Genomic DNA, 16,559 nt, shown 5'->3' with positions numbered 1-16,559 from the left:
ATACGACCGTGCCCACTCTAATTAATAGGGTGGATTTGGACGTTATCACGGCCTTCATGGAAAGATTCCATTTTAACATGGAAACAGTACCGGATCGGTACTACTTGGAGAATGTAAAACAAAAATCCATCGAAAACTTTCGCGAGTATGCAAGTAGGTGGAGAACGGAAGCCGCTCGAGTACAACCGCTAATGGCCGAAGAAGAATTAGTCTCGGTTTTCATCCGTTCTCAAGAAATGAATTTCTATGACCGAATGTTATCAATGGCAGGCAGGCCATTTTCTGAACTCGTCAAAATAGGAGAGGCCATAGAGGTTGGTCTCAAAACAGGACAGATCATAAGTGTAGCTGGGAAAGCTGTCGGACCAAGCTCGATCGGGTTTGTAAGAAAGAAGAAGGAAGACGTGGAAAACATTTCCCATACTCCCAGCCCTATATCAAAAAAAGGGAAGAACGCCACTCCTCGACAGGAGTTTATGCTTCACCACCTCCAAACACCTACATACCCACCCCATACAATACGGTGCCGGTATATTACGCGCAACCGACGTTCCAAATGCCACCCCCAAATTACCAAGCCCTACAAAGTACCTTCCAAACACCACCCCCAAATTACCCAGCTCCACAGAATACTTTCCAAACCCCCACCAATTTACCAACCTCCCACACTCGTTTACCGACCTCCACAAAATAATCCACCTGCTGATTACCAAAACCAACCACCACCAAATTCCTACAATGTCAGAACTTCGGGAAAAAACCTGCTCGCGTGTTCACTTCATTAATAGAAACACGAACCGATCTGTTCAAAAGGTTGAGCGCCACTGGAATGATTCAAAATCTCCCTCCAAAGATCGTTGATCTAAAGAACCGGTTCTACCGAGCTGATCAAACATGTGCCTACCATTCCAATGGCGTAGGACACAGTACTGAGGATTGCATTAATCTAAAGTACAAGATACACGATATGATTGACAGAAAGGAGATCGTGCTCCAAATGGCTCTACCAAATATGAATACCAATCCTCTGCCAAACAATGGCAATAATGTGATTCACATGACTGAAAGGGAAGAAGAATTGGTCGCAGGCCTGTAATCCGGGATTCTGTGAAAGAACTTGAGTGCACAGTGGCATCGCATTACCTACAAGAGCGCCCACAATTCAAAATATTGATTCCTACGCCAGTTGTTGCGCATATGACCCAAGTGACTACAGCACCGCCTCGGAAGGAGTTTATGGTACAAGTTGCCCTAGCACATGGTATTGAAAGATTTGGACGATGTTGCACACCTGACGATCTAGCCCAAGGGGCACTCCAAAGAGAGGGAAATCAAAAAAGGGCAATCAATGAAGGTGAAGCCGAGGACTTCTGGCGCCGGATGCAGCTGAATGAATACTCCCTTGTGGATAACTTAAAGAAAACACCAGCCAAAATCTCGATGTTACCACTTTTACAAAGTTCACCCCAGCACCGCTTGGCTTTGATGAAGGTGCTGAAGGAAGCCCACATCCCATTTGGGACAAGTAGTGAAGATTTTGCTGAAATGGTCGCCCATGTTATGGAGGACCATCAAATTGCCTTTACAAAAAAGAGTTTCCCAAGGAAGGCACGGATCACAAAAAGGCGTTGCACATCACTGTCATGTGCCGCAACAAAGTGGTAACCTAAGTTCTAATTGACAATGGGGAAGGGCTCAATATTTTTCTCGAGTCTACTCTAGTGCAGCTAGGATATGACCTTGGAAAAGTTTGCCAGAGTCACACCAATATATGAGCATTTGACGGAGGCCGATGCGATGCCACCGGAACAGTTGACCTGGAAATTCAAATATGTCCAGCAGAGTTCACTACTGAGTTCTAGGTTATGAAAATACCTACCAACTACAACTTGGTATAGGGAAGGCCATGGATCCATATGGCAGGAGCAGTACCATCTTCGCTTTATCAATCTCTGAAATTTGTCTGGGAAGGGCAAGAAGTGGTAATCTATGGAGAGGGAAGCATGCATAACTACCTGGATAATTTTGTACCTGTCAAAGAAGTGGCACCCAAAGGAGCGGATTCCCATGTAATGGAACTGGTGGGAGCTGCCCACAAGATAGATTTCCCAGAAACTCCTACGCCTGCAGTTTACAAAATGATTGCTGCAACCTTGCTCCAAAACGGGTTCGAACCCAGGAGAGGTCTGGGAAAGAATTTACACGGCATTACTAAGTCGATTCCCATTCCCCAAGATAACTTTCGTTTTGGACTTGCTTATGTCCCATCTGAAGATGAAATACCTAACAAGAAAAGGCAAGATGTCGTGGACCTCTGCAAGCCTATTCCGAATCTGTACCAGTCATTCCCAAATAAAATATCTATGCCAAGTGATGCTGACATGAAAGAAGGGATAGGGATGCTATTCCAAGAAGAAGAATGCTCAGTGATCCTAGAGGAATGTGCAGAAGTGCCCACTATTTGAGATGCAGATTCGGGCGAGCAGCTGTCCGATTGGACCTCTACCCCACTCTTTGCTCTTCGGTAGAGAAAGATAAATTTATTTTTGAAAATAGGGAGAATTGGTCGAGGTCCGATTACTCACCTTTAATCACTTTATGTACCTCGTAATGCTTTCAAAAACGGAAATGGCTTTATCCAAGACAGGACCACATTTTGTACTTTCATTTAATATAAATTAATGAAAGCCTCAATTTTATAAAAATGATTTTATTTACTCGCTTTGCATGCATGTTTTATACTGACCTTGCTTTTCCTTTAATTTCTAGTAATAAAAATGATAAAACAGCCCTAAATGTCATGACATGTTGCAAAACGAGTGAGTCGAGCAGTGTAGAGGAAGAAGAGTACGAGGAGTACGCAGAAGCAATAATGCTACTCGAGGGTCTCATAGAAGAGGTAGAGCAGTTAGACAATGAGCAGAAACCAAATATCTATGAAACATAAGCCATAAATCTAGGTGACGAAGAGAATATCAAGGAAACTAGGATAAGCGCACACCTAGAAGCGCCTCTGAAAGAAGAATTGATAAATCTACTGAAAGAGTATATAGATATCTTTGCATGGTCATATGTTGACATGTCGGGTCTAAGCACCAGCGCAATATCCTACCGATTGCCTATCAATGCGGGATTCGCTCCTGTGAAATAGAAAACACGACATTTCAAACCAGACCTCAGTATCTGCATTAAGGATGAGGTAGAAAACCAAATCAAATCCGGGGTGGTACAAGTAACCTCATACCCAACCTGGTTGGCCAACATAGTGCCGGTAAAGAAAAAGGATGGAAAAATAAGAATATGTGTGAACTACCGAGATCTCAAAAAGGCCAGTCCCAAGAATAATTTTCCACTTCCAAACATCCACATACTCATAGATAAGTGTGCCAAGCACGAGCTACAGTTGTTTGTGGATTGTTTCGCCGGCTATCACCAAATCCTAATGGATAGAGAGGATGCGAAGAAAACAACTTTCATCACTCCATAGGGAGTGTACCATTACCGGGTAAAGCCCTTCGGCCTCAAGAATGCCGGTGCAACCTACATGAGATCCATAACTACCATCTTCCATGATATGATTCATAGAGAAATCGAGGTATACGTGGATGATGTCATCATGAAGTCACGAGAAAGTTCGGAGCATACCATTCACCTAAGGAAATTCTTTGACAGGCTCCAAAAGTTTACTTAAAGCTAAGCCCGACTAAATGTGCATTTGGGGTACCGGCACGAAAACTACTGGGGTTCATAGTCAGCTAAGGGGGCATAGAGCTTGACCTAACAAAGATCAAAGCAATTCAAGAACTACCTCGTCCCAAAACCAAGAAAGAAGTCATGAGTTTCCTGGGAAGGTTAAATTACATTGGACGATTTATAGCTCAGTCTACCATCATTGTGGAGCCCATTCTTAAGCTATTAAAGAAGGACGCTCCCACAAAATGGATAGAAGAATGTCAAGAGATATTTGATACTATCAAGAGATATTTTTCCAACCTACCAGTCTTGGTTCTTCCCAGACCTACGAGTCCGCTGTTGCCATACCTATCTGTTGCAGAAAATGCCTTTGGGTGTGTGTTAGGATAACACGATGAAGCAAGAAAAAAGGAGCACGCCATCTACTACTTGAGCAAGAAGTTTACTGCCTCTGAGGCGAGATATATACTGGTAGAGAAAACATGTTGCACTTTAACTTGGGTGGCCTAAAAATTGAGGCATTACTTGTCTTCATATACCACTCACCTCATACCCAAGATGGATCCATTAGGATATAACTTCCGTCAGCCCATGCTTATCAGGAAGTTGGCCAAATGGCAAATGCTGTTGAGCGAGTTCGAGATTGTATACATAGCACAAAAGGCAGTTAAAGGACAAGCCTTGGCTGACCTGCTAGCTGGAAGCCCAGTGGATGACCATAGAAGAAGAGGCAGCGGAACCGTACATAGGCGGGAGATTGTTCTTCGATGGAGCAGTCAATTACAAAGGGTCCGGAATCGAAGCGGTTTTGATATCAGAAAATGGGCAACATTACCCATTGGTCGCGAAGCTCAAATTTCGATGTACCAACAATATGGCTAAATATAAAGCCTGCATTCTACGCCTCAGGATGGAACTGGACATGGACACTAATGAATTACTAGTCATCAGAGACTCCAACTTGCTAATTCATAAAGTAAAAGGCGAATGGGCCACTAAATATGATAAGATATTGCCATATTTGAACTTGGCACAAAGACTGTGTAAGAAATTCAGGAAGATTGAGTTACGACACACTCAAAGAGCTCAGAACGAGTTTGCTGATGCGTTGGCCATACTAGCATCAATGATCTAACATCTTGAAAGCAGTCACATTGACCCGCTGAGGATAAGCTTGACAGAAGAACAAGCCTATTGTTACCATATGGAAGCAGAGCCAGATGGCAAGCCGTGGTATAATGACATCAAAATATACTTGGAGAAACGGGAATATCCCGAAGGTATCACCACTGGATAAAAGAAGACCATCAGAAGAATGGCCAATGGTTTCTTTCTAAACAAGGAAGTGTTGTACAAACGAACACCGAATTTGGGTCTACTCCGATGTATAGACGCCGGCGAGGCCACCAAACATCCGGATGAAGTACATGCTGGGACATATGCCCCCCATATCAATGGATTCTTATAAGCCAAGAAGATTCTTCGGGACGGATACTATGGGATGACAATGGAATGTGATTGATGCAAATATGTGCAAAGATGCCATCAGTGTCAAATCCACGGCGATTTAATTAAGGTTCTGCCGAGTGAGCTTAATGTTATGAGTTCACCATACCCCTTCATTGCTTGGGGTATGGACGTCATTGGACCCATCGAATTTGCCGCTTCAAATAGGTACCAATTCATTTTAGTCTCCATTGATTACTTCACCAAATAGGTGGAAGCAATGCCACACAAGTTAGTGACAAAGAAAGTAGTGTCCGACTTTGTGCGAAGCAATATCATATGTCGATTTAGTATACCTGAGTCCATCATTATTGACAATGGAGCAAATCTGAACATCCACTTGATGAAGGATATCTATGAGAAACTCGAGATCACCCATCGAAATTCGACAACTTACCGGCCACAGATGAATGGAGCCGTAGAAGCAGCCAACAAGAATATCAACAGGATATTGAGAAAAATGACAGACAACTACAAAGGATGGAACGGGCAGTTATCATATGCCTTACTGGGATACTGTGCCACAGCTAGAACTTCAACAGGGGCAACACCTTATTTAATTGTCTACGGTACTAAAGCAGTCATACCTGTTGAAGTCGAGATACCTTCTTTAAGGATTATGCCAGAAGCAGAATTGGACAATGCCGAATGGGTCCGAGCTCGATATGAGAAAGTGGCCTTAATCGACGAGAAGAGGATGGTTTTTGTATGGCACGGTTAACTATACCAACAAAGGATGGCAAGAGCCTTTAAAAAATGAGTCAGAACTCAACTTTTCAAAGTTGGGTAGATAGTGCTCTAGAGAATTTTCCCACACCAAGATGAATACAAAGGGAAATTTTCTCTCAACTGGACAGGTCCTTGTGTGGTCCACAAAGTACTCTCCAGAGGAGCAGTAGTACTAGCAGAAATGGGCGGACAAGAGTGGCCCAAGCCAATCAACTTATACGCAATCAAGTGCTACTACGCATGAAGACAAGTTTGTCAATTTTTAATGGTACCTTTTTCTTGTAATCATTATTTTCTTTACTTATATTAGATATTTTCTTTTGCTTGTAATTGTTTGTAATAAAGAGGAAAAACAAAACAACTTTGTATTATGAACTATGTAATGACCTGACTTCCCCACAGTGAGATACCTAGGCAGTCGATTTGGGACCCGGTCACATTATTAGTAAAAACCAAAAACTCATTTACTTTTATTCCGAACTACGTTCGACCTGATTCCTGCTGCGACAGAATACGTAGGCGATGTTTGAGCTCGGTCGCACCAAAGAAAAACCCAAGAAACCCCTAGGAAGCCGCAAAGATAGGACTTCGCAAAGGTGCAAGGATTGATGCATGCCCAACTGGGGCAGAATTTTTTAGAAGATCTCAAAAATACGTGCCATTGAGCCACTAAACAACCAACCGATCCAGAGTTTTAAACTGGGGCAGAAATTTTGAGAAGGTCTCAAAATTTCTCACTTGTTCAACACTATAAACTGGGGCGAAAATTTTTAGGGGACCGCAAATTTTCCCACGACTAAGAAGATTCGGTACGAGAGTCTGTCGATCAAGGTTTAAACTGAGGCAGAATTTTTGAGAAAGGTCTAAAAAATTTTGCGCAAAGAAGCGAAGAACCCCAGTCACCAAAGAAGGGATCTCCCTCATTCAGAAGCACATGTCATGACAAATAACATTACAGATTTTCAAAAACAATGCATTTATTTCCCAACAAATAGACATCTATGTGTTTAACTTTTACAAAAAATGATTTTCTGCATAAGGAAAATAAATTCATTTTTTCAAATACCGGAACAGAGGGGGTTTTGAGTCCTGAAAGCGAAAGATGCTATAGCCCCGGCAACACGAATCAACTTTAAATAGGAAAACTAACCCATTTCTGATGCAGGTCTCTAGGACGTCAGGAGGATGATCCTTTTTCTAACTTTTCATGTGCAGAAAATGGTGCGCCAAAGAAGTCGGGACCACACCTTGGACAAGGTTTCCAAAAAACACTTAGCTACGAGGGCTATTAAGGATTTGAATTCCATAAGGGCAAATATCTGGCCACGAGGGCTATAAAGGATTTGAATGCCATAAGGGTAAATATCCAACCACGAGGGCTATAAAAGATTTGAACACCACAAGGGCAAATTATCAAGCCACGAGGGCTATAAGAGCATTTGAATGCCACGAGGGCAATCATTTAGCCACGAGGTGTCACAACACAAATTACGGGTCACGTAGGCACCTACCGTATTATCACCGAGTAGGTGAACCCTTATCAACCAACCCAATATCGAAAGCTCGTCTTTTCAATTATGTAACTACTAATATAAGTAATAGGTGGAAAACATCATAAACCTTTTTAATAAACCCAAGAGAAAACTTTCATTTCCTGGGATCTAGTCTAGACATGTACAAGAGCTTCTACTATGCAAAGAATAGATCGAAAATAAAATGATGACACAGCTTCAGTCTGGAAGGGGATACACAAAAGCTGTCGGGGGATATCTACCCTTACAGCATAATGAAAACTCCAAGCAATTACTTGAAAACACACCTACACTCTGAAAGAAATGTAGCAAGAGTAGTATCAGTACACCACACGTACTGGTAAGCATCATAGGCCGAGTAATATTAGTTCACACAATATAATATAAATTTAATAGAATAAACATACATGATAATTAACTATTACACCTATTAGCTATTCCCCTTCCATAACAGTGCCTCATGAAATTTCTTGGAGCCCCACTGTTACTATCACTTACATGTTCGCAAACTCTCAGGCACTTATAACTCGAAAGTAAGAAATTGGGACAACTCTTCTTACTGCTTCGTTCCCTCGAAAATGTTTACATTCCCCCTTTATTACCACAACACGGCCGCATATTAATTAAACGGCAGACACAATAGTAACACGATTCTAGACCGCCCCCAACTAATATCCACTTATAGATATTCCTTCTAACAATTAACAGCAACCCATGAACAACGGAACACCCAATTTAATTATTCCATTCTTAGCCCTTCTCAACGTAAACATTAAATGCAAGAGAAGCCACAATTACTTTACTACGAAAGAATCCAACTCTTGAAATCTCAGAAATGAGTCATACCTCAATACAATTCCACCAACCCACAAACACCATCAACAAAATATATATAAGTATATACAAAAAGGAAATAATTACGGAAGTACAATGAAATAAATGTAGTCTCTCACCAATCATGTACACACATGCTAAATGGTAATGTTTTCCCCAAATGGCCATGACCTACAAGGGACCCATGGTGTCCATGTACCACTCGTTCTGGGACAAACCTCGGACCACAAGTTCACAACTACGCCACATCATCACCCCCTGTCAAATATGACTTACGTTGATGTATATGTTCCATCTTCAATTATTATCAGTATTATCCATCACAATATATTATTAGTAATTTCCATTATGAGCTATATCTATAATGTCTTAGTCGAAAATAATCAGATCATAAACACGAAGTAATGCCAGAATCAGTGATGTGCCAATCGAATTACCACAAGTCGTACTAGAACTCGCTATTAATCATGCATGTTGATACCTAATTTTTGACCTCCCATAATATTTTTTAATTGCCAGAGCCCTTGAATATTAAACAGAGTGAAATATGTATTTTTTAGAAGTCAAAATAAATTTATAAAATTATTTAGATAATGTTTTACCAATTTTTTGCTTGATAAACTAATTTCTATAATATTATAAATTAATTTAAGTATTTTCACAATTTTAATACTTTTGCTAAAATCAACCAAGAGAAAATAATTTACCACAATTATTCACTTAATTATCTAAATTGTTAAAATATCAATTTGCAAAGTAATTTGCTCTGTTTAACGCAAGGAATCTATTTAATTAAGTAAATTAGCCATTTTTACCCCTCAATTGTTATTTTATCAAATTATTAGAATTTTGTCTTAATTAATTAAGTTTTAATTGTAATTACTTCTGAAAATTCCCCCATTAAACGACTGTAATTGAAATAATCAATTATTAGCCAATTATGGCAATAACTGAACTGGCCAAGCTCATGGCTTAATTCAATTAAGGTCACCTTTTGCAAAAATTCATTTTAATCAGCCAATTAATTCAAATATGGTCCTAATTTAAATATCCAACTGAGGGACATTATTTAAAATTGGCTACTTATTGCATATTTGACCCTCCGTATACATATATACGTAGATATACACATGTGTGTACATATACGCATGTGTATATAAGATATACACATATATCAGATGGGTTTCCCCTATTGTCATTTTAATTTGGTGGAGTCCAGCCCAATGTAAGGCCAGACCCAGCCCACTTCAGTTTCTAAAGGGGATAACCCCCTCTTTTCCCTCATTTTCCTTCTACCAAACAACCCTTACCCCTCTCTTTTCCCTGTTCCCTTCCTAACCCTAGCCTCCGCGAGGCCCTTCTCTCTCTCCTCTCGTCATCTTGCCATTTTTGGCTAAGAATCAGAGATGTAAGGCCTTTAGCAGGCCTGGCAGGGATGATTAGAGGCAAGCATTAATTGCTTGACCTCCTTTCTCCTCCATTGCGACCCAAACACGGTATTGTCCTTGCTTGTTTTGATATTTCTTTTGGTTTTTCTGTGATTCAAACGGTCAAAGACTGATTTTCTTTAACTATTCTTGTTTGTTTTCGATTTTGAATACCGCAATATGATTAATTCATGAAGAACTTTTTGGATCGGATTTTGTTGGTTGAAATCCGACCTTTGATGCCTAGTTTTGATTTAATCTCCATCCTACAACATGGGATGTGAGGAGGAAATCCCATCTTTGGGAGTTATCCCACATTGGTGCTATTGGGGTTTTGGGGTTTTGGGATTTTGGGATTCTGCTATATAAAGGACCCTAAGCTATATTTATTGGACATACTTGGACACTGAAAATTATCAGATAGTCTTTACACTCGAAATACCTTAGTTTTTCAGAGCAATTTGCTTAAAAACTTTAAGAGTTTGAGTTAGTTTTAAAATTTTAAAGTTTTGTTTCTATGGGTTCTGTGGTTTGTGCATTTGGGGAGTAAAAGAAGTCTTCCAAGATCCATTCTCCACCTAAGGATGCACATACAAAAGGTATTTTTCCTTCTTTTAGTTTATTTTCTAGTATTTTTACTTATTTGAATGTGTTGTGTTATTTGTGTGTTTAAATGCCTATTTAATCATGAATAGTTGCTAGTTTAGTTGTTAGTTTAATCTTGTTTTGATGCCTAGTTAATTATGTTTAACTGATAGTTTAGTTTTCAGTTTAATCTTTATTTAATGTCTATTTAATCATGATTAGTTTTTGGTCTAATGGTTAGTTTAGTAGCTCAGTATTAGTTAGCTGGTGTCTTTTATTTCTTGTCTAGTTTATACATGTTACATGTTAATTCTTAAGTCCTATTTTGCCTATTGTTGGCTTGATGGTTCAGTCCTTATTATGCTTACTTTGGTAATGACTTAGGACATTACTAGCAGTCAACTACTAATTCTCAGATCTTGATTTGTTATGCTCCTAATGTGCATATGTGTTTTGATTCAAGTCTATTAATACACTAGTTAAAGGGTAGGTTCATTTTCAGTAAGGATGATGTCCCTGTCAAGCATATAAATAACCTAAACTGCCGAACTATGCTAATTTATGACGAATTATGGATAAGATGACCATTAATCTTCTTGACCGTGACTGTCTCTATTTAGTATCACATTCACATGTTAATTTGAATGCATCTGTGGTCACATGAATGAGTTTTGGACTGTGCTAGTTGATCTATAGGCTCATGTGTTCTAAGTTTTGTGGTTTTTTTTTTTTAAATTCTAGTTTTTCCCTATTGTGGTTTTAATAGGCCTGGCTTGACTGAAATGACCTTTGAAGCCTGCTTTCTTGTTGTGGCCTTGTCATATTTCCTGTAAGCATGTGCTTATATGCACCCTATCGATATGCTATCTAGTTCAGTATCTTGTGTAACTCATCTCAATGATTTGGTTCTAGTCGCTTAGGCTGGCCTACTCAATTTTGTTGGAATACATGATAGTTAGTGTACAAGCCTATGTATCTAAGGATTATGATCTGTATGTTGATATTGTTTAAATCCTGGTCGATATTAAGTCATTATGTTAAGTTGGGACTAATTTATTTTTTTAAATTCTAAAAACATGCTGCCCTGTATTTGATATAGTTGCCAATTATATGTTGGCAGTCCCATGCTGTGTTGATCTGTTTCTTTAGACATGACCATCTTGATCAAAACTGTTCCATTTTCCCTTTAAAAGATTTTGGGTGCCAAAAGCCTTTGTTTGTTTGTTTCTTCTTTATTGAGTTTTTTCCATCAACACTTGTATGGTATATTTGAATCTGCTTAAGTGAACCCTTTACTCTTAGCTACTTAATCCCTTCCACTTCCCCCTTTGAATACTATGAGGCACCACCTAGACTCATAAATGCATATAATCTTCCTGGAATATCATGTGAACTTTGAATTCTGTATCTTTACTCCTGGAGACTTTAAATGGAATTCATGCTTAATCTAAATCATGGCCAAAAACCCTGCATAACACACTTGAATAATAAGGTAATGACACGGCAGTTATTTGATACTATCACGACCTGACTAGGGGCCAAGACGGGTACCGGGAGCTAACTACCGAGCACCACTCATTCTACTACCTATCATGCTTATCTAGCATTCATTTATTATTCTCATACTTCTAAGCAAAGGGAAACCCATTACCACTTCTAGAAACATAACTACTTTTCTATACATAAGCCCTTCGGCTATCAAAATTAATATATCATACAATGGGGAAATCATGAGACCATATCACCGACACATACGTATCTACGAGCCTCTACTAGAGTACTAGACATACGGACGGGACAGGACCCCGTCGTGCCCAAATATGTACACAAAACAATAAATCAAATAGCACCTCCGAAATAATGGAGTGCGCTCGTGACTCTGCTGATCAGCTCCTATGAGTCTAGGTCGCCTCCCTATCTACCTGTGGGCATGAACACAGCGTCCAAAAAGAAAGGACGTCAGTACGAACATTGTACTGAGTATGTAAGGCATGAATAAAATCAACATAATAAAGAAATCCTAAACATGAGATTAAGATATAACCTGCTTAACCTTTTAAAGAGAACACATGCTATACATATCACTTATATCAACATATCCTGTATACCGTCATCGTTAACCCGCGTCCACGTAACCGTCATATGCCGCCCACTAGTGGTGTCATGTCCGGCCCTCTAGGCACGGTGTAATCATAAGCAGCCCGCCTTAGAGGTGTCATGCCCGGCCCTACAGGATCGGTGTAATCATAAGCAGCCCGCCTTAGCGGTTTCATGCCCGGCCCTATAGGCTCGGTGGATTCGGATCATCATATACTCATTATGACTTATCATCATCATACATTTGTAATAAAACATGCATTAGAACCTAAAGATAATCTATAACCGTATCGGGGTGGCATAAGATCAGGAACCCCTGATTACATTATGGAGTGATCATATTCATCAAATCTCACCTTGAAGGAACTAGCACTGTATGGTGAGTGTAACAACATAAACAACATCAAGGGATCGTAATTAGGGTCATTAGCATTGTAGAAACATCATATCATGAACTTTATTCTTAGGCTCATCATTATAATTATCATACTCGCAACATATCTCTTTTCTTTATCTCATGTGAGGCTCTTTATAATCATAGACTCATAATTTCCGAAATGTAAGAAAGTCATGGAAAAATAGGAGGATTCATGCCATAGGAATCATGCCTTAGAAGGATGGGACTAGCCTTAGATACCTTTTCGTTTAGCTACTCTATCACTTGAACGTTCTCCTCCAATATTCACGTTTCTACCTTCAAGATAGTTCATACTAACATTAGATAATCGATAGCTTAAGCATACTTGACTAAAGCTAGGGCAATCTGGGAAGCATCTTCTTTGTTTATATAACTTTCTCCATATTATATATCAATTCCCAAACGTCAATAATAACATTCATAATATCATAAGCAAAATTTTCATTCACCTTACATCATCGAAGTTTCCCAATTTCACTTCAAATCATCCATAACCATGGCCATAGTGCAATGTTACATTCATTCTTATATAATGTTCGTCCCATGCTCTTAATATCATTTATAACGTAATTATAATCACAACATATCAAGAATCACGATTCATATTAAGCTACTACTCAACTATGTCACCATTCTTATATTTGTAACCCATTTCCTCTTCCTTTCCATAATCCAAGTCTTTCAACCTCTGAATACTTTAAATGACATGAATTGATCATAAAACCTACCTTGGATAGTGTGAGAATGAGATTTAGGTGGAAACACTTCACTTGAGCAAAACCCTAGTTCCACTTCCAAAGGGATTTCTTCTCTTGGATGAACCCTAGAGAGCTTCTTACACTTAATTTTCTTGGTTTAATGAAGTTGATCCTTAACTTCTGTTGGATTCTTGCAGAATAAGTGTAGAGAGTGTTCTAGAGAGTTCTTGAGGTGTGGAGTGAAAAATGAAATGAAATAAATGAGGTTGGGGTCCCTTATATCAACTTAAAAATCTGTCTCGACTCGGTTATACGGACACACATACGGTCCGTATAATTTATATAGGCCGTATGTGTGACCGTATCTTTGGTCCAGCGAAGGCTCCAATTCTGGGCAGCCTATACGGTCTAATATACGGCTAGCATCTTTTATACGGTCCGTATAGTGGACCGTACAATCCACAGTCTTCCGAAACTTGTTCTCGTCGATTCGTTTGATCTCCAATCCTTGTGGAACCTTCTTAACACTTGTTTAACACTTCATTAACAATCTAAGGGACATTATAACTTTTCTCTAAGACACCATTAAGCCATCATTAACTTGGTACTTTGCAAACCCTTTCCGATACACAACGTATACCTTGCCTTTCTTGACGAAATTTCTTCTCTTGCGTCAAACATCTTTGAAATCTCAATTAGGACCATTAAATACTATTTCTTACTTATGGAAACATCATATACTTCATACCCTTCATTAGTCTATTCTCCCCCCCTTAAAAACATTCGTCCTCGAATGTTAATTTCTCAGGAATTCTACGAAAATTTCGCCAGAGTTTCCGCTGTAATAAGGCACTACCGTCCTATCACAACAACCTACAATAATAATGCCTCACAGGGCCACAACATAATAGCAAGAAATTATAGCCACACACGACTAAAAACATAAAAAGAAATCATACATACCTCATAATGTTTATGCCTCATCTTGGACCTCTTCCGAGGATGAAAACAAGTGTGGGTACTTAAACTTCATATTTTCTTCCGTTTCCCAAGTCATTTCTTCTCGGTTATTGTTTCGCCACAAGACTTTGACTGAAGATACTTCTTTGTTCCCGAGTCTCCGTACTTGCCTATCTAGTATGGCAATAGGTACCTCTTCATAAACCAACTCCTCCGTAACTTGCACATCCGCTACTGGCACAATTCTAGTAGGATCCCTGACACATTTCTGGAGCATTGAGACATGGAAAACTGGGTGGACTGCTTCTAGTTTGGGGGTAAGTCCAATTCATAAGCTACTTGACCCACCTTGCGGACAATCTTATAAGGTCCAATGTATCGAGGACTCAACTTTCCTTTCTTACCAAATATCATCACTCCTTTCATCGGTGATACCTTTAAGAACACCTAATCATCGACTTGAAATTCTAAGTCTTGTCGACAGTTGTTCGCATAGGATTTCTGGCAACTTTGGGCTGTCAATAACTGATCTCGGATAACCTTGACCTTTTCCATTGCTTGTTGAATCAACTCAGGGCCTATTAGTTGTACTTCTTCTACTTCAAACCACCCAATTGGGGATCTACACTTTCTTCCATATAAAGCTTCATACGGTGCCATTTGAATACTGGAGTGATAATTGTTATTGTATTCAAACTCAATTAGAGGTAAGTGGTCATCCCAGCTACCACCGAAATCTAACACAGATGCCCGTAACACATCCTCGAAGGTCTGAATAGTGCGTTCGGCTTGCCCATCAGTTTGTGGATGGAATGCTGTGCTAAGCTTTACCTGAGTACCTAAACCATCTTGGAAAGACTTCCAGAATTTGGCTGTAAATTGTGCTCCTCGGTCTGTAATAATAGACATCGGAATACCATGGAGCCGCACTATCTCCTGAATATGTAGTTCTGACTGGAAGAAAATGATCTGCTTTCGTGAGTCTGTCCACGATCACCCATATAGAGTCATACTTACTTCGAGAACGAGGTAACCCTACAATGAATTCCATGTTAATCACTTCCCATTTCCAAGTAGGGATTTCCATGACTTGTAATAATCCTCCTGGCTTGATGTTCAATCTTTACTTGTTGGCAATTTGGACATTGAGCTACAAATTCCGCTATGTCCTTCTTCATTCCATCCCACCAATACATTAGCTTGAGATCATGATACATTTTTGTTGCTCCTAGGTGAATAGAATACCGAGAATAATGAGCTTCTTCCATAATTCGACGACGTAATTTTGCAACATTCGGAACACATAGCCTGCCTCGGTATCTAAGAACTCCATCTACAGAAGTTTCAAATGGAGACCTCTCTTTATCATGAAATGTATCTCTATAATGACTCAACTGAGGATCTTCATATTGACGCTCATTTACCTCCATGTCCCAAGATGAAATAGTTAGATTATTAATAGTAATTCCTGCACTGCTTGAATTAATTAGACGAACTCCGAGGATGGCTAGCCGATGTAGCTCACGGACTAATTCTTTCTTCCCCGGAGGGATTTCACATAGACTACCCATTGATTTGCGGCTTAGTGCATCAGCTACTACATTTGCTTTTCTAGGTGGTATAAAATACTCACATCACAATCCTTCAATAGCTCTAACCACCGCCTCTGCCGAAGATTTAACTCCTTCTGTTTGAAAATATATTAGATAATCTTATGATCCGTATAAATATCAACATGAACGCCATACAAATAATGTCTCCACATCTTTAGTGCATGAATAACCGCAGCCAATTCAAGATCATGAGTTGGATAGTTCTTTTCATGTTTTCGCAACTGTCTTGAAGTATATGCAATGACCTTACCATGTTGCATTAACACACAACCTAACCCAACACCAGAGGTATCACAATACACAACATAACCATCTGGTCCTTCTGGAAGTGTCAGGACTGGAGCTAATGTTAACCTATCCTTCAACTCTTGGAAACTGCATTCACAAGCATCATTCCATTGAAATTTGGTTGACTTCTGGGTTAGCTTCGTCAATGGGGCTGAAATAAAGGAAAATCCTTCCACGAA

The 16,559-nt window shown here is 39.5% G+C and overlaps 1 protein-coding gene across 1 annotated transcript; it reads left to right on the top strand.

Moving 5' to 3' along the window:
* Positions 1 to 4,251: 4,251 nt before the first annotated feature.
* Positions 4,252 to 5,920, top strand: LOC132619884 (uncharacterized). Its single transcript, XM_060334648.1, has 2 exons — positions 4,252 to 4,434; positions 5,411 to 5,920. Exons 1-2 carry the CDS (start codon positions 4,252 to 4,254, stop codon positions 5,918 to 5,920), a joined length of 693 nt encoding a protein of 230 aa, XP_060190631.1.
* Positions 5,921 to 16,559: the final 10,639 nt, after the last annotated feature.

This window comes from Lycium barbarum, chromosome 11 (genome assembly GCF_019175385.1).
Source record: "Lycium barbarum isolate Lr01 chromosome 11, ASM1917538v2, whole genome shotgun sequence".
Taxonomy (NCBI): Eukaryota; Viridiplantae; Streptophyta; class Magnoliopsida; order Solanales; family Solanaceae; genus Lycium; species Lycium barbarum.
This window is presented reverse-complemented; position numbering and strand designations above follow the sequence as displayed.

What these genes read in the sequence shown, in the direction of transcription:
- LOC132619884 (XM_060334648.1), top strand. Translation starts at nt 4,252, where the DNA reads ATGGATCCATTAGGATATAACTTCCGTCAGCCCATGCTTATCAGGAAG. An exon ending in GAAGAAGAGGCAGCGGAACC is followed by an intron (nt 4,435 to 5,410) that starts GTACATAGGCGG and finishes TTCACCAAATAG; the next exon opens with GTGGAAGCAATGCCACACAA.